General features: G+C 37.5%; 2 protein-coding genes across 2 annotated transcripts in view; both read left to right on the forward strand.

Moving 5' to 3' along the window:
* LOC140162776 (IgGFc-binding protein-like) overlaps positions 1 to 6,159 on the forward strand; it is a 41,419-nt gene extending 35,260 nt beyond the window's left edge. The window contains exons 2-4 of the mRNA XM_072186074.1: positions 1,249 to 2,175; positions 4,833 to 5,263; positions 6,040 to 6,159. Coding sequence (XP_072042175.1) covers positions 1,249 to 2,175; positions 4,833 to 5,263; positions 6,040 to 6,159 — 1,478 coding nt within the window. The remainder of the gene's footprint in view (positions 1 to 1,248; positions 2,176 to 4,832; positions 5,264 to 6,039) is intronic.
* On the forward strand, positions 6,155 to 26,560 carry LOC140162772 (adhesion G-protein coupled receptor G6-like). Its single transcript, XM_072186065.1, has 14 exons — positions 6,155 to 6,279; positions 7,200 to 7,433; positions 14,183 to 14,425; positions 15,032 to 15,142; positions 15,355 to 15,479; positions 16,708 to 16,848; positions 17,744 to 18,128; positions 19,017 to 19,183; positions 20,028 to 20,201; positions 20,861 to 20,988; positions 21,923 to 22,185; positions 22,617 to 22,683; positions 23,071 to 23,245; positions 23,919 to 26,560. The coding sequence occupies exons 2-14, from the start codon at positions 7,211 to 7,213 to the stop codon at positions 24,294 to 24,296; spliced, it is 2,580 nt and encodes an 859-aa protein (XP_072042166.1). The 5' UTR covers positions 6,155 to 6,279; positions 7,200 to 7,210; the 3' UTR covers positions 24,297 to 26,560.
* The last annotated feature ends 1,254 nt before the right edge of the window (positions 26,561 to 27,814 follow it).

Here is a 27,814-nt window from a genome sequence, read left to right on the forward strand (position 1 = left end):
CATTTATTGGGCCCATGAATTAAATATGTAATGTCAAATTGTCTTGGAGTTATGAAGTGACATTCGAACTCCTGCAAAGAAGAACAGGTATCCAGGTCTGCATGTTATGTTGCACACCTGACCGTCATATCTCTAAAGGTTTATCGAGGAAATTTCGCTGCTACACTGCAATTTTATTCTATCATAATGTATTACGGTTTTAAAAATTTTTAGGCGGAGCTCCAAAAACACGAGGAATCATCGTATCTAGGGGATCCCTTTATCAGGTACCATGTCCTCCGGCGACATGACTTTCCGTGCTGTTGTCATGGTTACTGAGACACAACTAGGAGTAATGAATTCATTAATATCATGATATCTTCGTGAGACCTGGATGTAAGATTAATGTTTACGGAAATGTGGATGGTTAGAACTTGGTGTATCATATCAGTTTATCATAACACATAAGGTGTGAAAATTGAATGCTTGGTAGGATGTAAAATATACAGGGTGGCAGTAAAATCCTTATTCGGTGTACTTGCGATATAGATGTGGCACGACTTTATTTTAAGGGGGTACTACACCCCTGCCCAATTTTGTGCCTATTTTTGCATTTTTCTCAAAAATTATAGTGCATTGGGGACAAGTAAGATATGTATATTATAGGGGCAAGGACTACACCTACTGCACTGGAAATTTTATTTCAGCACAGACAACAGTTGTGGAGTTACAGCCAAAAATGAGGGGTAACCAATATTTGATCAATAAATCAATAACTAATTGCTTTGAGTTGCTGAATTTTCAGTACAGTAGTTGTAGTCCTTGCCCTATAATATACATATCTTACTTGTCACCAATGTGCTATAATTTTTGAGAAAAATGCAAAAATAGGCACAAAATTGGCCAGGGGTGTAGTACACCCTTAAGCCAATTATTGAATTATAGTTAGTTCTTGGGAAATAATTGTTGCATTTCAATCACATTTTTGATATGATTTCATTATGTGAAAGCTAAGCGCAAAATAAGCAGTTTCATTACAGAAATATCTCTTTAATGAAAAATGTTACGCGTGTAAATTGCTGGAATTCTGCGGTCGAAGCACGGAATATCTGCAGCGACTTCAGAATTTGCTGGAGAATTTCATAATCATTATTTTTGTCAACTCAAAGATGCCCAGTAGTAGTGCCCATGCTGTTTACATTTTATTGTCTTTACATTGTTTTAGTTATACACAAAGTAATTTCTCGTATTTCTTGTTATTCATTCCAGGTGCAATAGCCGAAAGATCGGAAGATCTCTGTGGAAAAAACTTTGTATTCGCCTTCCCGCCAAATCTTCACCCATCTTCCAATGAATTCCAAGTAGTACTAACATCGTGCAGTTCAGCAAGTAGAACTACGGTGAATATATCCACCCCATCACACGATATCCAATATTTTAGTACTCAATTTATTTCCAATTCGGAAAGTTTGACTGTAACATTACCAGGTGAAATTGCAGACGAAAGAGAGGTATTCTTTATACATGGGACAGTATTGATATCGTCTGACCATGATATTACAGTAGTCGCGGTGTCAGGACAAAAAAGAACTATGGCATCATTTCCCATAATTCCTACTACCTCCTTAGGTCAGGAGTACGTGGTGATTACGTATGTAAATGAGGTGGAAAGTACTGGACTTCCGGCTGAATTTGCAATTTCATCTCTAAGTGAAAATACCCATGTGACAATACAGTTAAGCAATGATGCCTTACCAAGCAATGATTGGAGTGTGCAATATTCTGCCGATGAGCAGGTCGAACTCGATTTATTCAGCTACGATTCCGTTTTGTTCCGAAGCGCGGAAGGTCTAACCGGCACTCAAATCCGGTCGGATAAACCAATCTCAGTTGTTGCTGGTAGTGCCTGTATTTTTGTACCAAATGATCTTCTCGCTTGTGATCATATCGTGGAACACATTCCTCCAGTTAACCGCTGGGGTTCGCGCTACATCGTCCCCCCTTTTATGGGACGGCAATCTGGGTATGTCTACCGCGTGGTGGCAGCACGAGATGAAACGCGGATAACATACCAAGATAAAGAAAGTCGCACCATTGTGATTGATAAGGGCGAATTCATAGAAAGGAATATTGAGGAAGATTATACCAGCCTGGTTACGGCGGATAAACCCATTCTTGTGGCTCAATTTGCCAAAGGTAATAAAACTTGAAATTATCGTAAAATAATTATAAGTCACTTTTTCAATTCCTGTATGATGTTACAAACCACTATGTCAAAGGTTCGCAATGGGCAATTCCATTTAAAATCCCCAATGCCCCTGTGGAAAATTTAGCTAAAGTCTTCCACAGAGGGAATATAAGTTTCGAATAGAATAGACATTTAGGTAACTTCCATGTGAATTATTACCCACTCCATTTGTACGTGGAAGAGAAAGGTTAAGTAATAAAGGTAAAGGTAATAATACAGGGGGAGTATGGGTTTAAAAATGATTAACTCTGGCTAATTACATTTGAAAAACATACTCCCCCTGTGGAAGATATTTCCAAAATGTGGATTTTTAATGAAAAAGCCTAATGTCGAAGGTTAGCTATGTCGAAAATGACAATACGATTTGAAGACCTGAGCGCAAGAAGACCGTAAGTCCACTTGGCCCCTCAACATGTATACACTAAAGTTACGTATAGTTTCTTACGGTTTTATAATGTTTAATACATGTTCCAGGGTAAAAACATCATGAAAGGTTGTGAAAGATTTATTTTGGCCCCTGAATATGTATAAAACATTACCAAGCTATACGAAACTATATGCAACTTTAGTGTATACATGTTGAGGGGCCAAGTGGACTTACGGTTTTCTTGCGCTCAGGTCTTCATTTGCTATGTTGAATGAAAATTAGGTTTCATTATGTCGAATCTAACCCTTGCCCAATCCCTAGCCCTAAACCTAGCCTTAAACCTAGCCCTAACCCTTGCCCAAACCCTAGCCTTAAACCTAGCCCTAACCCTATCTAACCTTATCTCATATTTGACATTGTGAACCTAATTCTATTGTCGTCATAGCGAACCTTATTTTGACATAAAGAATATTGGTCATAGGGAGCGGATACCACTAAATTGTTTGACTGTTGATTCAGGATATCCCTTAGCTCTATACGCCGTAAAAGTCATGATGTAACAGTATTAACTACCATAGCAATAGGTTTTGTATATATCGCCCCGCACTACAAGCAGGTTGCACTCATCACTTGTGTATGTCTGCAATCATAGATTGAATACAATATCGCTCTTTTCAAAGACACTAATCTTACAGGTGCGAGTGATCAGCATGCACGGTTTTTGATAGCATGTAAAACTGTAGTCATTTTAAAGTAAAGATGAACAATGATGACGCTATTTATCGTACAGATCGTGTTTGCATCTTTAGAGCTCTTTACAAGGGATAGACACGTCTATAATGATATAATTACCCAGCAAACACAAAAACGTTTTAAAAACGTTTTAAATAAGTTATATTTTGGCTTTTGGTTTAGGTAAAAACGTTTTAATAACATTAAAATGTCGGGTTATATAAAGGTCACGATAACGTTTTAAAACGTTTTGTATGAAAACACACTACAACAATATTTTTAAATGTTTTCAAAAAATGTTATTGTAAACTATTTTTGCAAACATATTTGCCAAATATTGTGTCAATACTTAAATAATATTTTGTTAAAATATTTGAACCCAGCAAACACAGAAATGTTTTTAAAATGTTTTTTTCAAAACCTTTTAATAACATTTATATGTTGGGTTATATAAAGGTCATGAAAACGTTTTTAAAACGTTATTGAAAATATTTTGGGCAAACATTTTTCGCAAAATATTTTTTCAACTCCCAAAATAACATTCTGTTTAGAATGTTTTGTATCAAGTTTTCAAGAATGTTTTTGGAATGTTATTAAAACGTTTTTATACCCTTTATATAACCCGACATTTAAACGTTTTCTGTAAAAAATTTTGTTTGCTGAGCAGTATAGATTATCAAAAAATGTTTTTTAAGATTATGAAAACGTTTTCTATATATTTTTCAACCCCAAAATAACATTCTGTTTAGAATGTTTTGTATCAAGTTTTCAAGAATGTTTTTGGAATGTTATTAAAACGTTTTTATACCCTTTATATAACCCGATATTTAAACGTTTTCTGACAACCTTTTATAACCTTTTGCGAATGATGTCGAAAACGTTTTGTGTTTGCTGGGTAGGACACCCTAAAAAGAATAACAAATGACAAGCAAATTATTAAAAAAAATTAAGGAATAACTCAAATTATTTGGCTAATTCAAATTTAACATATGTGTAAATAGCACCCTCAATTTTCATACAACATACAAATGTACAGTTTAAAGAATAAAATACCACAAAAAGATGAATAATTTGATATAGAAATGAAAATCTATGTTAAAAATAGCTTAAAAATATAATATATAAATACTAGTGTCATAGCTGTTAGTATTGTCCATGTCTAGAATTGAACATTATAATGTATTGTTAGAAAAATTAATAAATGATCACATCAAACAACCGTGCATGATATGAATATTACGATCCAGGTTTGAGGTACCGCGTGAACGTACTAGTGCGGTGCGATATATTCAAAAATGATTTAAAGCTATTGCTATGGTAGTTAATCCTGTTACATCCTCACCTCTACGGCAAATAGACTCATATCAGTAATGGCGTTCCAGAGTTTTCCGAGACAAGTGTACTTCTTGTAATCATCATAAAACAAGAATATTTTAATTTACTTGTATTTGAATAAACAAATATTTGATATGTATTATTATTATTAATACCAATTATTCAATACAGGTAATTTTACGGATGGCATTGGAGATCCAGCCATGTTAATCGTGACACCCATCGAACAATATGTCTCACAAGTTGCCTTCAGCACTTTCAATGTCTCAGCACACGATATAGAAAACGAATACCTCACCGTGATCACCCTATGCGATCATCTGGACAATCTTCGTCTAAATGGAATGTCATTGGAAGTATCAGATGGCTCAATGATGAGAGTAGACGTCTTGACTGATTATTGTGTATTGCGGAGACCACTTTGGACCAAAGGGTATCATAAGATCACAAGTGTCAGTCTGGCTACGAAGTTCACGGCGTTCCAGTATGGATTCGGTATAAGGATTGCCTATGCTCATCCGGTAGCGTTTGGGTTAAAGAAAATAACGTGTAAAGGATATGATAAGCGTGGAGGTGAGAAGGAGCAAAATGCAAACCACAAGGTAAACTTGAAAAATAAATGAAGTCAGTCACCAATTGATATGATTATGACCATTTGTCACACATACTTAGTGCGCATTCAAGCGTGCTGTATATCTCGTATCTCGTGTAAGAGACTAATGTTTACTTCGATTTGTTAAAATTTTGTGCTGAAATTTTTTTGAACATTTGCAACTTTCTTTCGATTACTGTCATATTGTGAGGTACCAAATAGCTTTGGTGTTAGTTCATTATGTTTGGCAAATAGTTTTCGAAATGGGCTCATGTTCACATTGGCTAAATAAGCTGTATTTTTGCCCGCAAGGGTACGGATTAGCCTGGAATGAGTGACATTTCTTGTGCGCCATCTTGGTAAATAGATTAATACTTCAACATAATCAAATACGTACTTGGGAGGTGTTTAGCCTAAAATTTACGTACGTGTGCAGACGACAACGATTACTTACTGCTTCAACAGGGAGCGGGATTAGATCCCTTGCAACTGCCTATCAAAATTACGGGATAAACAATAATGTCAGCGCCACTAGCAGCAGTGCTTCTCAGTAGTGACCTAACCTTTGGCATATGAACTATAACCCTCTTGCAATATGTCGCATATTGGGACACGTTACGTAACTTCACTCGCCCTTATTATGCATCTAAATTTCCCTGATCCTATTTCTCTAACGTCTGTATGTACATTATGCACACCCCTTTTCAGAGCCATCTGAGATCAATCCAAACTGCTCACTGCTGTATTTGTTTATAACAATAATGTGTTTTATTCATTTCGCATCAGATACAGAGAAGCCCGTGCTTACCTGTCCTAATAATGCCACTCTGTACACATACAATGGCGGAGTACCCACCTTATCCTGGGACGAGCCAATTGCCGTGGATAACTCAGATGACGTCATAGAAATCAGGTCAAACTACAAATCCGGAAGTGAATTTCCAGTCGGGGTCACAGGTGTGACGTATGAAGCAGCAGACTCGTCTGGGAACATTGGATACTGTTCATTTTATGTCACGGTCAAAGGTAATGCAAAATGTGTCTAGTCACGTGGCTAGGATGGGTGGTTTCTTAGTGGAAAGTTGGGTGTACGAGGATGTGCGGCAGATTTTGGGTGCATTTTTTAGGCATTTTGGTATAACTTTGGCACGTAATTTTCTGAAAATTGATTTAGAGATGGGGTGTTTTTCAAAATCTGAAAAAAGTGCAGATTCCTAATAATCATAAAAGGGAATTATCTCGCATTTTTATTAAAGATAGGAAATATTGATTTACTGCCATGAGATTATATTTCCGGGTGTAAAGATGCGCTCGAGAGGATATGTGGAAAATGGATGACCAATGCCCTGGCCCGTCGTCCACTTCCTACAACGAATATGCTTCTGAGTATTGAGAACAGACGCCATCTATTACCACCTAGGCTTGGTGGCTCAGAAGAGAGCCGTTGTAAGTGTCGAAATAATCTCGAATTTTGAAACATCATGACTTTTCGATCACATGTGATCATTTATTAAATTTTCTAGACCTGGTCAATAGCACACTAACATGTACACATATTTCCAGCTCTTTTTAACACAGATTTTCGTTTCTTTTTCAACTTATTCATTTTTTTCTGCTTTTTTCTGGTATTTTTATTCTATAAACTGTATATGTGTGCATATTGGGGGCGCTATTTACATATATATAGCAAAATAATATAAGTTATTCCTTACATTTCATGATAAAAAGTTTATTGAAAATTTTGTTGCTATTTGTTACTCTTTTTCTGTTTTAAAAGCATTATACCAGTGTATACCCCCTGTAAAGATGAAAACACGATTTAATTTAAATAGCGCCATCAGTTTTCATCTTTTCTTAAAAACAAACCGCATTCGCCATTAGGCAACTGTATCTTTTTTAGTAACACAATCTCATATAATAAATAATCGTCATGAATTATTCAACAGCTATTAAGCTCATGTGTCCACCAAACGTACAAGTTATAGCCGGCCGTGGAAAATCCTCCATGCCAGTCACGTGGCATGATCCAGTGGTAAAGGACGCCGACACGACTGTAACCATTACATCCAATCATAAACCAGGAGACCAATTTCCAGTGGGACATACCACAGTGACGTATGCAGCACGTGACCAGATGCACGCCGTAGTTACTGATTGCAGCTTCCGTGTGTATGTGATAGGTAAGACCGCCACTCTCTGTTTGTTCGGCACTCCACTTGAGAATAAGGAGAGGAAATAGATTACGTTCCTTTGATGCCGATTTGATTTGCCGACAGGCTATTCATAGAAATAGTACCACCAGGGTGGTACAATTGTTTCGAACAAAGGGGTTCCTTTGATATTGATTGGCAACATTTACATAGGCGTATTCTACACCATATTTAATCAGTTTAGCTTCAAAATAGCAAAATTTGTACCATAAACTTATTCTGTCGCCAAAAGGTGCTGCATTCACTAGCGGAATGTCAACCAGATGAGGAATGCGGTGAGAACAAAGTAACTTTTTAGAGCCACCAAATTGGCGAGGTCTGCTTGTTCACTGTTCACAAGGGACAGTCTTCAGTGAATTGCTCTTTTCAAAGCCACCAAAACTTTTACATTAGCAGATAGGCGATGTCCGTTTGTTCACTGTTCACCAGCAGCAGTCGTCAGTGAACGGCTGTTGAAGTCGCATATAACAATGCGGTAATTTGCCCCATCCTACCGTTGATGGCATTTTGGCTCGGCTAACTCCAATCAAGCCGGAATTAGAGAATTGGAAAAGTGAAAGCGAGACAATATATTTAATTACATTTTGATAGTATTCTAAGTTGATTTGCTTGATAACTGTAAGGCTTATCTAACGCAGACTTGGTACATATTTAGTACCAAGTATATATATGAATCACAAACCAAGAATGCAAAGCTGAGGACCGAGCACAGAACAGTGATATTGCTAATAGTTGTGTCCAGCTTTGGCTGAAACACAATATCTATAAGAAAAAGTACAAGTACAATAGAAACAAATTACGTTTAGTGTTTTGATAACTTCAATCTACATAATTTATAATAAGATCTCATTTTAATTTTTGAAGAAATTATTATAAGAAAACTCTATACTAGTATATTACATTTGCGCTATCTGGTCATAGGTGCATCCTGGAAAGGGCATTCACTTAGCTTTTGGCGCACAAACTTACCAATTAAAGGTTGCTAGTATAAGGGTCATTTGAACCCCTTTATTTTTTATTGTTTTGTTTTGGAGCCATCATTTTGATAAATTTGAAATTTTTGATCCCTTGTTTGAAAACCTAGCGCTACCCCTGATTGAATATGCTTAATTTCGTGCTGTTGTATTATCCAACTTAGTGCCCGTTCATGCCGTTGGGTTGAACACTTTTTGTTTATCGTTCTACAAAGAACGGTGGAATTCGTCCTTATAGTAGCCTGATTTAGAGATCTTATGATAGTTTTAAATGTAGTTGTAAGAGCTCACGATAGACGGAAATCCAATTGTAGAACTCGGCCATACTCCAGAATAATGCCATAAATAGCACTGTAATATAGACTTTCAAAGGCTCCCTGGTTCCCACCTTGTGTCTGTTACTATTTGAAACAAATTGTGTCACCATCTCACGCAACCTCGAGTTGAAAATAAATAAAAATTCTCACCCCAAAACGTAAAACAGTTTGCTTTTTGCACTTTGCTGACAGTTATGCGTTGCTAACATTTCTGTAAAAATAGATTAGTATGCGTTGCTAACATTTCTGTAAAAATAGATCAGTATTTATTTTCCATAAAATGTTAGCTATTACTGTCAGATATGTCCCCTTTTAATTTTGAGCCGAACAAGTGAGGTAAAGCATAGAGAATTGGAATTTACTACTAACGCCAATGCATGTTACTCCCGCGGTTATAATACGGTACGATCCTCGGAGTGTGTGTGTATGTGTATTCCGCACGCCGTGTACGTACTGTGCATACGTGTTCGACTAATATTTCCATCGTAATAATAAAACGCCGGTTCCATCGTTTTATTCAAAATCTCGGATTTTGACAAAACTACAACACCTAAAGTCTTGATTTTTGCAGAGAATCTTTTTTTACTAAAGTTCATTACAATCGTGTAAAAACCAGAATTTAAATTTTTTTTTGAGGGCGTTCTCCTCAGCAAATGTTATAATATGGCTTTAAGTTTTCACTGAAGTTAGCAACTTTGTTAGAAGAGGGACTGTGCACGTCGGTTCATCGTGAACAGTCGGTGAATTTCGCCATATGCCAGTAAAATAATTATCTGATTGATGGTCTATATTCTAAAAACCGAATTTACATATTTACGTCAATCTTGCTCACTTTAGGATTGAAAGTACCATTTTTCCGCAGTCCGAATCATTGAAGCATTTAGTACATTTGCAATTTGTGGTCTCTGGCCGGTCTTGAAAACCAGGCCATACACTGCTTCCACGAGCTTCCAGAACATATGCCTTTAACATTTCTTTAGACGGGAGAATAGAGATCGTTTTGTTTTGTCCAATTTGGACATTATCTTCTAGGATTGGACTTGACGTGCATGTGACCTTGTCTCTTACTTCCGTGATGCAACATATAGACATTTTCTCTCAAAGCTTAGCTGAGGACCATTTGACAGGTGGATTGTTTTTTTGGCCGAGAGTATAATGCAGTTGTTAGGGAACATATGTTATGTTGTCCATGACTTAGGGAAAAAGGTCTCTCACGGTGTAGATGTCTAATGCAGATAATATTGAACAAGGGGTGCAAGAAATAATCCTTTCAGAATTTATACCACAAGATGTACGTTTGTAATACACCAGGCACAAAAAGAAACTCGTCAGTTTTAGTCATCCTTGCTGTTCAACAACCTGATTTTTTTTTAAATATACATTTTGTTAATTGGACGTTGCTTTCTCATTTGACACCATATTTGTTAAAATCAAACAAGAATTGATAAAGATATGCGCCTTCAAACCGTCAAACCCCCAAATCAAAAGTTGCAATTTCAACGATTTTCAACGGGAAATTGCAACTTTTGATTTTGGGATTTGAGGTTTTGAAGGCGCATATCGTCGTCAATTCTTGCTCGATTTGAACAAAAGGGCGTCAAATGAGAAAGCAAAGTCCAATTAACAAAATGTATATTTCAGAATAATCCAAAATTATCAGGTTGTTGAAAAACAAGGATGACTATAACTGAAGTGTTTCTTTATATAGTATAAGCTTTTAAGAAGCTTTTAAGGGATGGGTTTATATGTGTGTAAATGGAGGAGAAATGGGAGGATTTTGGCATGTTTGCTGTGATTGTTTGCCTAGCAATATCGATCACAAGTACACAATTGATGGTGCATATCAAGGACCAAACTCTATAGTTTTATATTTGAGCACGATCACTTCTGTAAGGTCATGGGAAATTATGTAAATCGGCTTTTATATTTGATGTTGCATATCGGCTCACGCACTTTTTTTTTGTACCCAGTATTTCACAAAGTCCCTGTACTCTGATGACCCTATGACTTTTTGCTGGTATGTTGAGCACTTTAAACAATTAATTATAGTACTTACCTCCTACTTTAGGAACATGCGTATGCCTTAATGTATGTCGACCATGTCAACAACCCAGTGTAGTTTTACATGGTTGGAAAATTTATGTGTATCCAGTGCGTCCTTTACGTTTAAATAGTTCAGTTTATTGTCAAGTTGTGCCTCTATACGCCATATTTACGGAATTGATGATACGAGCTGATACGGAATTTTTGAACCCAAATTTCTTGAAATATACATTACCTTTTTAACTTCTCGCCACGAAATTGGATTCATAAGAAGGTCAAATACAAGCCTTCCATTATGGCTGGTATCATCATCTCGATTGGTGTCTTGTGTTAGTATTATTCCATATTTTGCTGGTAGAAGTTCAATGAAACCCTCCATAATTCACGACTACTGTCACTTGTGTTATAAACTCGATGTGTTTACTATATTGTCGCTCGGGGACCGGTCTATCATTAGCTATTCTATACACTTTTCAATAGCCTTATTGTGATGTGTGGGAGTTTTAAAAGCCGAGCCATGAACAAAATATAATGCGAGCACCCGGGGGGGGCATCAACTTTAGAGGTGACGGTATGTGCATGTCAATATATGCCCCTCTTTTGAAGCCGACTATACCCGATGACCAGGCACCTTCAGTTTTCAAAATATTATACCCAATGACCCCTTTTTCATTTTGATTGTACATAATGACCCTTTTTAAAAAAAAAAAAAAAAACCAACGTTTTGTACTGATATGCGCCTACTTCGCGACGCTTGTAGGCACATATACCCATCAATTCTAAAGTTGAGTGCCCCAGGGCGAGCGCATACTGCGGGCCAATGAACAATGAGATAGTGGCTTTTCTGATATCGCTTTGAGGAACTGTTGAAGTATAAATCAGCCAACGAGTAGGTGTGTCCAAATTGCACATCTTGAATTGAGACCAAGACATGCTGTTATTTCAATTGTTATACCGTTCCAGTTGGTTTATTACCTACCATTGCCTACGAGATGCAGTTCTAAGGTGACAGAGGGACAGGTCTGCAATTCGATTCCACAACCATTCATACCTTTCATCTGTTTTATTGTATTATCATGCGAATTGCTCCGTGGTACCTTACGGGTACCTGAATTTTATTTGAATGAAGATGACTCTGTCATGCTCGACGTCATATTGCATAATTTCTATACAGTATATGCAATAAACCAACCAGAACAGTATAACAATTGAAATAATAGGCAGTTCTAAGATAGGTTAAGAAGAATATAACGTCACATGAATTCTGTATTATTATTCAAGGTTGTAACGTATGTCTATGCTGTCATGTAGGCCTACCTGGCAACAGACACGCCCCCGGTACAAACAGATGAAATTTGTAGAAAAGCGTGATTATGACAAAAAACATTAAAAAATGATACTTTGAGGTATTGTTTTTTTAATTTTTGTATGGCAGATCATACATACACATGTGCTGAGGTCAAAAAGGTAAAAATTTTGTTTTTGACTCCTGACTCACTTGTCATTCCAAACAACCCCTTAAGAAGCTTTTAAAAAGGAGTATTTCGTGATCCTATAGCATCCTCTTTTTATGACATTTTTCTGTACATATCCACGAAAAAAGCTTATTCCCAAAATTTCAGTTGATTCCGATTTTGCGTTTGCGAGTTATGCATGATTATGTGTATTACACTGCTCCATAGACAATGCGTTGTAATTTCGTTCTGGTGCACCAGAACGAAATTCAAATTTCACGATATCTTTGCTAAACGAATTAATCTGCAAGAAATATTTTGTAAATAAACATTATGTAGCCAGAGGTTTCCAGTGGTATAAAAATCTCAACTTTTTTTGAGAAAAGTGAGGGGATGAGGCTGTGGATCACGAAATGCTCTTTTAACATTTGGTGCAGTTGTTCCTTTATGTTGCGGTAACGTTGTGGCTGTAAATCCATCCATTATGCTTGCCCATTAATAGCTCAAATTAACTGATTGTAGAAAAATGATCCTTCGCCGGATCCTCCTCAATAAAAAAAAACTTCCTAGAAGTTGAAGACAGCTATAGTGTAAAGAAAATCAAGGAGCCCAGTGAGATTTCGCGGAAGACTGCTGACTAGATCACCCTGTAAGCCACATAGCTCACGACAGCTGCAAACCACAAAATTAGCTCGGTGTTCCCGAAATGGAACACATTTTGAAAGCTTAGCCAAATCTTGATAAAAAAATCAGATACCGACCACGTTTGATAGACAATCAAATATCCAGATTAACAAAACATGAATCAGGGCCAACTTGTTTGTGTCCTTTCTAATGGATTTCTATACGCACTGATTTTATCTGGTATTGATAAGGCGTTCGAATATGGTGTGAGAGGTTGCGGGTTCGAACACCGGCGGTGGTTTAGTACGATCCCATGTGAAAATATTATTGAGTTAGCTTAAAAATCCCCTTTACAAGGAACTTACTGCTAATTGTCTCGTTGTAACCCGTACAAAACTCGGGGAGCTGATCCTGGCTGCGAAGGTCCATTGTGTGCGCATACAGCTGCAAGTATATGACTGTGTAGTTGTTTAATGGTTATGGAATGATTATGGGACCTTATAGTGGTCAGCGACAACCTGTAAAGTGTGCTGAGGCTTGTGGATCAACGTCTCGGCGTTGTGCATGTGCGTAACGCTGCGATTTTTTTTTTTTTTTTTCTAAATAGGAGATTAACAGGTGTGCACCCTTGTTTGAAATGTATGTTACCTGTTTCTCGTTCGTTTTAGGGTTGCCCTAGTAAGGGAGATTAGGTTTGGGACATGGATTCGGTTAATTGAGGCCCAAATGAACCAATCCGCATTTCAATTACTGAAAAGACTACGTGGGAGTACGCGCGAATGTAATTCATCATGTATCGAAATGAAGTCTAAATAACCAGAGGAGATATCAAACCCTGCGAAACAATAGCACATCTATAGAATATCCCATAATGCATCGCGCCATATTGTGAAAAATATGTCCATTTCTCAAAGAATTGGGATAGGGATGAGCGCGCGTGTTCGCATAAGATTCCGAGAAAATACCCCCAAAATACCAAATTTGACAAAAAAAGAGACCCAAAAATATACTAATTTTCGATTATCTCTGCTTAAAATTACAATAAATTTGCCAAATTCTGGAAAATGTTTTCAAGATTTGTGGAGAAAATTGTGACAATCAGACCTCTCGCTGCGCTGCGTCATTGTGGGGACATGAAATGGGGACCTGTGTATGAGTGGCATGTGAGGCAATCGCGTTGAGTACCGGGAAGGGTTTTATCCCATATTTTGGTCTACTTCAAAAGAATCACGTAGGCCTAATCTGCAGAGATACATAAAAATATGCTAACAATTTACATTATTTTTATTCTTTTCTGATCAACCCAGATAAGGAGCCTCCAATCATATCATGTCCGGATAACCTGGAAATATTCACACCTTCCGGGAATATGGAGGTACACGTCACGTGGGATGCACCAATAGCATCGGATAATTCAGGTCACGTGATAGGGATGAATATAAGTCACGTGCCCGGAGGTCGATTTTCAATTGGAGCAAGCCGTGTGGTGTACACCGTCTGGGACCAGGAAAGTAATACAGCCACATGTTCGTTCTACGTGACTGTCTATGGTAGGTATCATGGTATAATATAGGTATAAGGTGGAAAGTTTCAATTTCAATTTTTAACTAGGCCTAAATATTATTAAAGCCAGTGTTGCCAATTTCCAATTAAGTCGCTGAATTGGGCTACATTAAAAGGGTGATTTCGAGATTTTTATACCACTGGAAACCTCTGGCTACATAATGTTTATGTACCAAATATTTCTTGCAGATTAATTTATCAAAAATATCAAATTTGAATTTCGTTATGGTATATACCAGAACGAAATTACAACAGTGGCCTATGGAGCAGTGTAATTAATCATGCATAACTCGCAAACGCAAACGGAATCAACTGAAATTTTGGGAATAAGCTTTTTTCGTGGATATCTACTGAAAATGTAATAAAAAGAGGATGATAGGATCATGAAATACTCCTTTAAGTTGTTTTGATGCCCGGCAACTTAAGGTAACGCCTGAATTATATGGAAGATGCTATAATTGTCTTGTTTATGGCATAAGATCGAAATTTTAATGGCACCGGTTTCAGGAGATCTTCAAATTAAAAATATACTGATTGGTAAATTATTTGACATAATGAAAGTATGTGTATGTTTTTCTTTCGGATATCTTTAGCTCAATGTACTGCTGGAACAACTGGAGACGAACCGGTTTTATCGTGGCCAGCAACCACAGCAGGCGATACAGCGGAATCGAACCAGCGATGTCACATTAACACGGAAAGACGTAAGGCATATCTATTATTATCACTTATTTTTCCAAATTAATTGAACGTCCGGCAAATTGTATCGATTGTTTATAAAATCATTTCTTCTTCAATTTCCTCAATTAGACAGCCCTTTATTTTCAGATTCAATTTTGAGTAGGCTCGATTTGGGATTTTTTTTAAAGTACATTCTTAAATCATCACAATTACTTTTGGAACTAATCGTTTTCAGGTGGTTACGGGCTGTCTATACGATACTGTTCACATGATGACGTTCTAGGAGCAAGATGGGAAGATCCGGAGCCACAAAGTTGTGGAATGACAACGACGAACGTGCAGCTGCAGGATCTTGAGAAGGTGGGTGACCCAAGTTACAGGGGAAAACTTGCTTGAACGATGTTTGAAATGTTGATAAACTCAATGAGCAGGAGTGGTCCATGAATAGAACCTTGGGGTACCTCTCAAGTAATAACAAGGGACAATATGACAGCTCAGAGTTGAAAGTGGATACTGCTTACTTCGCATACCAAGAGCAGTACCTCAGCTATATTGATGACTTGCGTCAAATGCCAAACGGATAGACTGCTTATATCGTCGTCAAAGGTGTTTATAAACAAATATTGGGATATGAATTCCTATAGTATGTCATGCAGGTGGAATATAGAGGCAATTAATATCAATTAAATAGTATAATCCCAGCAAACACAAAAACGTTTTCAAACGTTTCAAATAAGTTATATTTTGGGTTTTGGTTTAGGTAAAACCGTTTTAATAACATTAAAATGTCGGGTTATATAAAGGTCAATCGTTAAACGTTTTGTATGAAAACACACTACAACAATATTTTTTAAATGTTTTCGAAATGTCATTGTAAACTATTTTTGCAAACATTTTTGGCCAAATATTTTGTCAACACTTAAATAACATTATGTTAAAATATTTGCACCCAGCAAACACAAAATGTTCTTAAAATGTTTTTTGCAAAACGTTTTAATAACATTTAAATGTCGGGTTATATAAAGGTCGTGAAAACATTTTAAAAACGTTTATTGTAAATATTTTGGGCAAACATTTTTTGCAAAATATTTTTTCAACCCCGAAATAACATTCTGTTTAGAATGATTTGTACAAAGTTTTCAAAAATGTTTTTGGAATGTTATTAAAACGTTTTTATTCCATTTATATAACCCGACATTTAAATATGTTTTCTGTAAAACATTTGTGTTTGCTGTGCAGTAAATTACCAACAAATGTTATTTAATGTTATGAAAACGTTTTATACCATTAATGTACCCTTTATATAACCCGACATTTAAACGTTTTCTGACAACCTTTTATAATAACATTTTGCGAATGATGTCGAAAACGTTTTGTATTTGCTGGGATTATTTGCTCCTATCCGGAATGCGAATATAAACCCAATACAGAAAAAACATCAACATAATCTTTTTTTCCAAGTAGAAGTCACTGTGGATCCGCTCTTTTCTTAAAGTATTAATAGAATTTCGTTCTTTATATTTAGATAAAGACTTCCTTAGGAACATAGTTTATTCTAGGTGCAATCCCAACTTATCATTTTGTGCAGACACCAGTAGTAGAAGATAACGTGGAGGAAGTAGCAGATGCATTGGTGGAAGTCACAGCTTACAAGAACGTAAGCAGCGATGGTACTGCTGTTGCCAAAACACTTGAAAATATCGTCGACGTAGCGTCACCATCGGCGGAGGTACGTGTCTGTAAAGAAACAAAAACCTCTTCTGGGCGGACGGACTATGTACTAGTCAAGTAGGGTCGGTTGGTCGGTCATCTTTAACTAAAAAATTATGGTTTTGAACAGAGTCGCCGTCAGAAGAGTAGATTAGCCATTAGCTACAGGGTATCCCTTGATTCCTTTAAAGAAATCTACCGTCTAAACTTTCATGTTTGGGTATTTAAATTTCAGAATCAAACAGAATAGGCCTAGTTATATAGTCGTTGAAAATGCACCTTACTTTATATTCATTCCACTGAGTCAAACATATACTAAGCGTATATGAACTTAATGACATTAGATGCCCAATGCTGCTAATTGGTACTGCAGTCTGCAGGTACAGATCATTAATGTTAATTGAAGTCTTGGAACCGATTGAAAACGTACTTCCAATACTTTGCAAAAGACTTCCGCTGGATTGTACTCACACATTTGTGGTGCATTCAAGTAATTAGTGCAGGCAAAACTGCAAGGTATCAGTGGACTGGTCAAGTGAAGGAGAACGCCACACATTATGAACTTGAAGACGTCTATAGGGTTGGTGACTCAACAACTTCCTGGAGCAATGAATTCCACAGACGGATAGTGTCAACGAAGAAGAAAGAGCCCTGCAGTAAAGCCGCGCGGGAGAATGTAACATGGAACTTCTTACAGTTGCCTCTGGTGGCGCCGGGTGCTTGAAGGTATCAGCTGGTTGTCAGGAATGTCGATGAGATGGTTATAACAAAGCGGTGCATTATGTTTGATTCGGGCATAAATACCTGAAAATAAAGTTTCTGACGTACATTACGGTTCTTTCAGGAATTACAACCCGTGATCATAACATTCCGCGAAAACTTGACGCTTTACTTTTCTTATTATAATCCTACAGGTTACATCATCAGTTATTCAAGTTGTAGACAACTTTATAGAAGCCTCATCTTCCAATACAACAGACAAATCCCACTCATCTGACGAATCTACCTCCAGTATTCTCAACTCTCTAGAAAATCAGATCTCGGCGTCTCTTCATGCTGGCCAAGAATTAAGGGCGGTTCGTTCAAACATTGCCGTTGAGGGCGTGCAGCTGAAACGGGAGACTGCAAATGGGGATTTGAGTTTCGCTGTGCTCGGTACAAATTCCGAAATAAGTACTGGTAAAAGGGTTCTTGATGATGGTAACGTGAAAGTATTTAAAAATGCCAATGACGTTCCGCGGAGTGAAGTTGAAACATCTATTCAGCTACCGAAGAGTTTGCTCAATGATAATCAGAAAGGTAAGTGTTTTATCTAAAAGAGGAAATATTAAACTCCCTAGTTCATGTAGTTAGCCAAACTACACTAAGCCAAAAAAAACGTATAATTTTTCACAAGATCATATCTTAAAATCATGTCCATCAAAATTAAAATTAACCAAAATTACACACAGGATTGCCTCAATACTCTACTCTAAACACATGTCAGTAACAATGCAGTTGTCCAGCTGACACAACAGCAAAATGCACTGATATGGAACAACTTCCTGGACCACATTTACAGCCCAATAATTGGCACCCAGCAAAAGAAATCTGAGAATCGTTTTGTCTGTTGTAGTTAATAATTGCATATAGGTCGCCTAAATCCAAAACGGCCATTAATTTAACCCCGGGATTGTAATCATTATACATTGGCTAAAGCTTTGAAATCCATACATCCCCTATATTATATTGACGACATGACTTTAATCTTCCACACAGCGAGTGTAAATGGGGTTACCTGAATGGGTGACTCTATTTGAAATCTACACCCCCTGTGTGGAAGAATAAAGTTATTTCTTCCATAGTCGGTGTATAGATTTCATCTGGAATTGCCCAATGTGTTGTTGGAAATCTACAAACGCACGAAGCAAATGAATTCAGTTGTATGTAGGAGCTTATAGATTCTTCATTCCTTTTTATCATTTACATCTAAGGTTTCAATTCCATCTGCAATAGGCCCTACCGTAAAAATCGTATATAAGCACAGGTGCCTATAAGCGGCTTGCTCGGACAAGAATGAATTTTACGGTGGTTTGTTAAACTTTTTCCCCCTTTTAAACACAAAGAAATGTTAACACAGATATTTGTCCGAACCTATGCTTATAATAATTATACGAAATGTTACTGTACATTATTCTTTGAACACAGATTTACAAATCAGTTTCATCGTATTCCAAGACGATGTTTTGTTCCCATCTGAGAGAGTCCAGAATGGCAGCAGTAAGCTAGCAGGATCCATCATATCAGCGGCCATTGAAGATGTCCATGTTGTTAATCTTAATGATCCAGTGGTGATCGAGTTTACCCCAACCAAGGTATGTTGTGTCAGACTAATAATTGATACCTTTTCAGCAAATTAAAATAGACCAACTTACCTAGCGCATGTACAACAGCCCAGACAGTTATGGACATCATATTTTTCCACAGTGAAATGTATATACATTATAATACGGCCAATCGTTTTCCATAATCTCATTCTCAAAATTGTAGAGTGGGTTTAGTATTTAAAATTAAATAACCTTTTATATCGCACAGGTGGTTAGGCGAAATAGACTGCTGCAATATTATACAAACAGCTCTTTTCAGAGAAACCATAAAGTTTGCCTAAAAAAGAGGTCAATTGACACTAGACAGGCACAAGACGCGCCTAATTTGATGATATTTGACAAGTGGCTCAAAACAAATTCTTAATTTTGTGTAATTTAAAGAAAAAATGAAATTGTTATTTTAAGGTGTCTGAATATATTTGTACAGTGGGTACAGAAAGAGATTGTGAATCGATTGGCCGTCAAGTACACTTCATCGCGCCGTGGAAAATAATCACGTCCATATTCTTTAGAAGTTTTTCTGAATTGTACTGACAGATTCCATAATTGTTGTAGCAGTGGCGTGCACAAGGTGGGGGGGGGGGGGCACATGCCCCCAATTTTGTTGGTCATTCGGGGAAATCGGGGCAAATTCGGGGAAATCAGTCATTCCGCTCGTTTACACTCCTAATCAGACTCCATTTGGGGGAACGGAACAACCTGCCCCCCTCCCCCCCCACCCACTTTCAATGTGCTGCGCACACCACTCTGTTGTAGACAAATTTAAAATCACAAAACTAGCAAAGTTACATTCCAGCCAGCCTTAATTAACGACGCTTAATATCTTTTGCAGTTGCATGGAACAGATTTTAACTTTAATAAAAACAACACGGGATGTTACTTCTACGACAAAAGATCGCTTGACTGGTCACGTGATGGATGCAAAGCCGTATGGTCTGATGATGTCACTTCCGATGGGCGTATCGTCTGTCATTGTGATCATCTCACTAATTTTGCTGTTATTGTGGTATGTAAATTCGCTGTAAGCTGTTTAAATAATTATTATTGCAATGTTAATTAAATGGGCATCCAAAATCAGGAAAATCTAACTGCTTTTAACTGATAAACGCAAGTTGTTGTGCTGGCAAATTGTGATGTGATGATGAAGACTTTGATAATGATGTTGTAAATGATGATGATGATGATGATGATGATGATGATGATGATGATGATGATGATGATGATGATGATGATGATAATGATGACGATGACGGTGATGATTAATGATGATCGCTATGACGATGGCGGTTATTGGCAGATGATGATGATGATGGTGGTGGTGATAATGATGATGATGATGAGTGACAACGATGATGAAGATAATACAATAATAATTTAGATGACGATGATGGTAACAACAATGAACATGATAAGATCATGATGATGATGATGATCATGATTATGATGATGATATTAACAATGATGATGATGATGGTAATGTTGATGATGATGATGATGATAATATTATTGACGATGATGATGAAGAAGATGATGAAGATGATGTTCAATGAAAATACGTTACTAAGAAACAAGTTATTTTTGCGAGGAATTCCAAAAACAGGAAAGTCTACTTTATTCTTTGATTTGCTAAATATTTGATATTTAACCATCGACTTTTCTTTACAGGATTGGTCAGGTCAAGGCGGTATTGATAATCCCAAACATGCCTTTGTATTGGATGTGATCAGTAAACTTGGCTGTGCATTGTCCCTTATTGCACTGGCTATCACATTAATAATCTTCTTATTGTTCAGGTACGTCCATGATTTTATTTTGTATGTCTTACAGGACAACGCTGGTTTACAATTGACCTTTTCGGTATATCCCATAATTCCTTGCGTTAAGACCCCAGATGTCGTCATTTGACGTCACGCCGATGCGCATATCGTTTAGCGAAACTTCGCTACTGCGCGCATTGCAAGTCGGCGTGACGTCAAATGACGTCATCTGGGGTCTAACGCAAGGAATTATGGAATTTACCGAAAAGGTCAAATTTTCTTACAGCGTTTATAATTGGTTAATTACCGTACGCGATATATTCATCGGAGTGACCAATTTAAATAAGTGATATTTGCAGGTTTTCTAAACTGGGGCATGTGGGGTGCGGGTATCGATTCCTCCAACTGCTCAAACTGTTTCGGCTCGCTTCAACCTCGCTCGGCGTAGGTCTAATTGGTAGCCCCAGAATCCCCCCAACTGGATGCATTTCCCCATTCCTTGGTATTTTTTTTCTTGGCATCTCATCAGCACTGCGTCAATTGACTTGTAGCAGTGAAAAAAACCCTCATCGTTCAGGAAGGAATGTTTGGCATTCTTTTTTCATCGTTGTTAATGTTTTTGAATGAATTAATCATGATTTCTATAGACTTCCAATCAATAAATTCAAATATAAACATTGCTCTACAAGACAAGCATGATTGCATGACAGTTTTAAACAATTTTACCAAACAATTTTAACCCACTGAGCACTACCTGCCGATCTAACATTGCCTCTGATTTGTCAATTACATGATATCTTCACTTTAATCACCAATCAGAATGGAGCTGTGCAAATAATTCACCCCAATTTTTTTGTGTGGTGATATTATTCTAACAATGTTGCTGATTGGTCCAATTGAAAATGAAAACTTCTTTTTGGCCAATCGGCAGGTAGTTGTCATGTGATGTTTTTGTTTTGTTTTTTTGCAGACGACTGAGGAACACAAGACCGCGGCACATCCTAATACATTTCTGCGTTTCTCTCGTCTTTCTCTACTTCATATTTTTGGCGGGAATTGACGCATCTAAATCGGCCGTCGGCTGCACCATTGTGGCAGCATTACTTCACTACTTTACGCTGACAACCGTGGCTTGGATGGGAGTTGAGGCTAGAAATATGTATCTTACGTTGGTTAAAGTGTTTGATGCAGAGACGCCTAACTTTATGGCTTGGGCATGCGGAGTAGCATGGGGTGCGTATCTCAGATGGAACCAATACTAGGCTTGTTTGTACTTATTTTAATGCATTTTTCATGCTGATTCCACATATGGACATGAAAATTTACAATTCTAAATTTTTTTAACGAAAATTTGGAACTTGTCGTCTGCAGTCGACAGCCGAGTCCTAAAGGGTGAACCAAACCTGCCTGGTTATCACATTAATCAGTGATAAGGTTATCTCTGAATTTGAAGGTGCTAATTAATGAAATAATAATCAATTAGCACCTATCAAATTCAGAGATAACCTTGTCACTGATTAATTTGATGATAACCAGGCAGTTTTGGTTCACCCAGAAGAACTGCTCTGGCGGGGCTTCCTCTTTAAAAGAAAATATGTCCGCTAAATCAGGAATATGTTTAAAACAAAAATTAACATGTTTTACTTACGATTTCTTCATTGCAGGAGTGCCGGTACTAGTCACTGTTACTACGCTCAGTGCAGCATTTCATCACTACAGGAACAAAGACTAGTAAGTTTGAAATCAAAGTTATGAAATATTAGGGATGTGTTGAAATCTTACACGTCTAGAAAAACAACATCACATAATATAGAAGCTCATTCAATAATGATGTCAAATTCCTGTATAACCTGAGACGGGTAAACGGATACCCGGGAGATACTAACGGTACACTTGATACTCTTGTGTCCAACCGGTGCAGGAAAGTTTTACAATATAAGAACAACGTCAGTGGTGTAGCGTGAGTTATTCTATGGGTGGGTGGGGGGGCGGCCCTGGACCTGAGGGGGGAGGGGCACAAGCCGTTTCGGCAATTTTCCTATTTGATTACCCATATGACGCTACGCCACTGAACAACATGTTTACCATATACATTTTGATATTTCATTTGTATTACAGTTGTTTCCTATCACCTGGACCATCGTTGTATTTTGGTCTCCTTCTGCCAGTCGTCTTAATTCTCATTCATAATTTCCTGACCTTTGGCCTCGTGATGCGTCGCCTTCTGAGAGCTAACCTCGGTGGTACACTGAAGGAGAAGAATCGGTTCCATCATCTCTCTATGCGATTGCAGGTAAAGAAATGTTATAAGGCGTATCCAGCGTTAAATATTCATAATCGTCTGCCAAAAATCATTTCCTCCTCACATAGTTCGAAAATCCCCACCCCCTCGATGTTCCGAAGTATCCACATCGTCATCCCCTCCGTAAGACAGGTCAAATTTTAGGCTCACCTAAATCGATCGTGGTTAAATCAGCAAGACATGTTGCCTTGCCTCGTTGCCGCCGTCATATCTATATCTGACGATTGACTACTACATTTTGCACACATGATATCTTGCACATTATTATCTTGGTCTTGCACGCTCCCTATATTATTTTTATATGCTATATATAGCCTCTAATTTAATAATATTTAAACGTTTTTGAACTGTTTTATAAGACATTTCACTGCGTATCAATTACTGCCCTAAACAGATCGCCAAAAATCTCTCGTCCGATCCGGACCCACTCTTATTAATCGGCCGGCAACAAATCTTGCCCTATTCTTATGTACCCATTACTAATAAAAGCAAGTATCAAGTTATTCGGGAAATGATGATGATAAAAAAAACTTAAACTATTTTTGTAACTGCAAACCTTAATGTTCCATCAGTTTACATCACAAGAAACTTTAAACATATAACAGCTGTCACTCACGTTCTCCCAGACTTTGTATGACATGTTTTATTTGTTTTCTCTTCGCAGAATGCGTTAGCCATCTCGGTCCTTCTGGGTCTGACCTGGGTATTCGGGTTCTTCGCCATCGATGACGCAACTTTCGCCTTCCAACTCCTATTCTGCCTCTTCAACGCCTTCCAAGGAGTCGTTGTCTTCCTGCTGTTCTGCCTTCGTCAAGAAGACGTCAGGAAGACATTGATGCCATATTTCAAATGGGTCAGATGTCCTCAGTGGTCTATCCCAAAATGGAAGGCTGTACCATGGAAAGTGACAACGACAACGACGTCTTCCAATGGTATCGTACCACCATCGTCGCCGACAAGCAAAGATCAAGACACAACTCTGGATATGGCTTCGTCTACAGACATGTCTTTGTCAGAAGTACGCACTCCACTTCGATCATGATTCAGGATCGGATTATAGTTAACATTTTGGTGAAACCGTTTCCATTAAAATCGAGAATCGGCTTTTCGAGATCAGAAGGCAGTGGGGCACAAAATCGTAATTGTGACGAGGCCTGAATTGTGCGGACAATTTATTTGGAAAGCGGTTGCCGGCTGAAAAATATTAGAAAACATTTCTTCTTTTTTTGGCGCCATTAATACTTTTAAAGATTCTTATGCAATTCTATTCTATGTATTCGATTTCGTGTTGCACATTATCAACTGAATTGCCACAATTTAGATAGAGCGTTCTCCCGGCGGTGAATACTGACGCTATAGGGATACGCCCAGTCAGTGGCGGCGGAATCATTAGAAGTAGAGGGAAGACGGGTATATTTTGTTCCGATTTTACTAAGACATTAGGGGGCTGGCATTTTCTTCGGAAGGGGGGGTCCCAAATATGTCAGTGACCGGAGTCAATTTTTTATGACCCCCCTATCGCGGGTTGAAAAATTATATGACCCCCCTTCCAACTACACAGACTCAAGATAAATTATTCATTGCCGGAACTAAGGCGTGGAGCACGTCAAAACTTAAAAGTGAAGAAGGCGCGCGGAGCGTGTAAACATTTTGCATAGATTGTATGCACATTTCGATTGTGAAGTTAAAGAATGCGTGCGCAGCGCGCGAAAATTTTGAGTCACCAGCCCTTAATAATTCTAAAACTCCCCCTATTTTGGGTGTTAAAAAAATTATAACCCCCCCTATTTTTGGTCTGAAAATTCTATGACCCCCCCTGTATTTTTGGGACCCCCCTTCCGAAGAAAATGCCAGCCCCTTATAACTCACGGGTTTATTTTAAAATGCTCACTGCAATGAGTTCTACGTGTTTCGAAGGAAACAGGTAGATTTTTAACTCAATGTAGTGCGCATTATCTACGTGTTTCAAAGGAAAAGTCTGTAAATTTGTCATTTTTGAAATGTTTTCATTTTTTACATTCAAATTGCTATAAGTTGGGGAAATTAAGTCTTTTTAAAAAAGTGTTAGTGTTAAGAAATAGCTTCTGTTTCAAATATAAGGAAGCTTTTTGTGCACAGTCCAGAATTAAGCATGTTGACAGTGTTGTGCATGTTTTCTTGTCGATGTCATTAACAGTGAACTAAACAATCTACTTCGTGTAAATATATTGTCGATAGAACTTTATATTTGTGTTTATAGAATTTGAATTTGATAAAGTGTAAAATTATGAAGATAGATATGCAACTGAAAATGTAATTTTTGTGTAAAGTGGACAATTCCATATGAAATCCAAACACCCCTTATGAAAGACATAACGTAAAATCGTCAACACAGGGGTGTAGATTTCAAATGGAGCCGCCCATTCAGGGAACCCCAATTGAAATTCACACTCCCTGTTTGGATGATTAAGGTCAAGTCTTCCGCAGGGGGTGTATGGACTTCAATTGGAATAGCCAACTAAGGTAAGAGGTGTACATTGTTGTTATTTTACTTTCATGTACAAAATGCAATACATTATTTAAGATCAGTTATTGTCTTTTTAATTTATGCTCATTTATTATGTTTATCTTAATTATATTTAATGAAGTGATGTTTCTTATACGATTAACATGTCGCTATAAAGAAACACTCAATTTATAATGTGATATTATCGCCAGCGATGAACATTTACTTGGACCATCGGTGACCCAAAATCCTTCGAAATGGAACACAAAATATTACTTGCGTCGTCATACCGTAAAAACTCGCCTAATGGCGCACATGCATGGGCTCCTTTGTCTTGCGGAAACTTTCATGTACAAATAGAGAGCTCCAAGCACTGAAAATCTGAACAAGAATTAAGGGCCCGTGGCCTTATATGCTGGTAGGATTTTTACAGAAGGCACATTTAGTTTGTGCCTAAAATTTCAGCTTGCTTGTGGCGAACAAAAATATATTTATATTTATAACCAGAGATGATTTGACTCACCTTTCTGGCAACCGTTTACCATTTGTAACATTTGTGAATGCTATCCAACAGGTTGGAGGCTGCAGTATAAAAAACTTTTAATCCAAATCCCCGATCCAAGCATGCAAGATCGAGCACCAGCTGAAATTAGGAACACATTTTTATGTTGAATCAAAAGTTTCAAACTTCAATCATTAGTTATCCACACAGATGACCTTCCATGAACGTATACCGTATTTCTTTATGTTTATAGCTTTAATTTGTATAAAAATGTATGTTGTAATTCGAGTATAAATAATGTGGAATAAAGTCTTTAATGTACAAATTAAACGTATCAGTATTTTGTTTTATTCTTTCCAATATTTTTATGGTCGGCACCGGGGGTGGGCAGAGGATGATTTAAGGAAGCCCCATCATGCACTGTAAAAGTGTTATCACTAGAGTTTCAACTGCCAAATCCCATTGAACTCTGTGCAAAAGATGTTGTTTTAGAATTGCCCGTGTGTCATTATTACTTGGTCGATTTCAGATCTAAAGTGATGTATGCAAGAAGGATAATTCACACCTTCTGTAGATAACATAAAATGTGAAATTGATCAACTTTTTGAAGGTGTTTTTATTGTAAATATATCTGTCCAAATTCAAATTTAACCATGCACGTGTGCGTGTGTATGCAATGGGCGGGCAGTGGTGTCATGTTCACTCACACAGCTGTGCTAACCGCAAGACTTGCTGGGAAGTGCTTAAATCATCCTCTGTGGGGTGGGGTGGGCACTGACATGGTACAGGTATGTGCAGTGGCCAAGGGTCCCTTGACTTGAGACTGTGTCGCATTCTGAAGACCCCCAGGTCGGCATCATGCTCTAATCAGCATTAGCTCTAATTGAGTAAAAAAAACCCAAAATTGTAGCTCCACAGCCAATATTTGGACAAATATAAAGGGCATTTCGTGATCCACAGCCTCACCCTCCACACTTTTTTCAAGAAAACATGGCCTATAGAGTAGAAAGAGGTGATGAATCGGAGATGCTTAATGCTATCTTCAGTACATAGCGAAAAAAGCATGAAAAAATCAAAATATACCCAAAGACTTTCCTAACATACATGCATTCTGCGCGCGATAAAAAAAAGTAATTCGGCCTAATGCTGAGCTATTAAAAAAGTCTTAAATAGAGTAAGATGTAGGTCCGAAAAGTGATGAAGCTATATAACAAGATACAATTTCTGAACTGAACTTATGTACAAGAAAGAAAAGATTAGTCGCTATGAAAAAAAAAAAAAAAAAAAAAAGGTGATGAATCGGGATCAGACGCTTAATGCTATCTTCAGTAGATAGCGAAAAAAGCATGAAAAAAAATTCAATTATTTAAAGACTTTCCCAACACGCATTCTGCGCAGCTAATGCTGAGATATTTAAAAAAAGTCTAAAATGGAGAAAGATGCAGGTCCGGAACGTGATGAGGCTATAATACAAAAATAAAAATTTCTGAACAGGACTTCTGTACAAGAAAGAAAGAAAAATATCCGCTACATGATGAAATAAAAATATAGAGCAAAAAATGGCTTATACAGT

This window comes from Amphiura filiformis, chromosome 10 (assembly GCF_039555335.1).
Source record: "Amphiura filiformis chromosome 10, Afil_fr2py, whole genome shotgun sequence".
In the NCBI taxonomy this organism is placed as follows: domain Eukaryota; kingdom Metazoa; phylum Echinodermata; class Ophiuroidea; order Amphilepidida; family Amphiuridae; genus Amphiura; species Amphiura filiformis.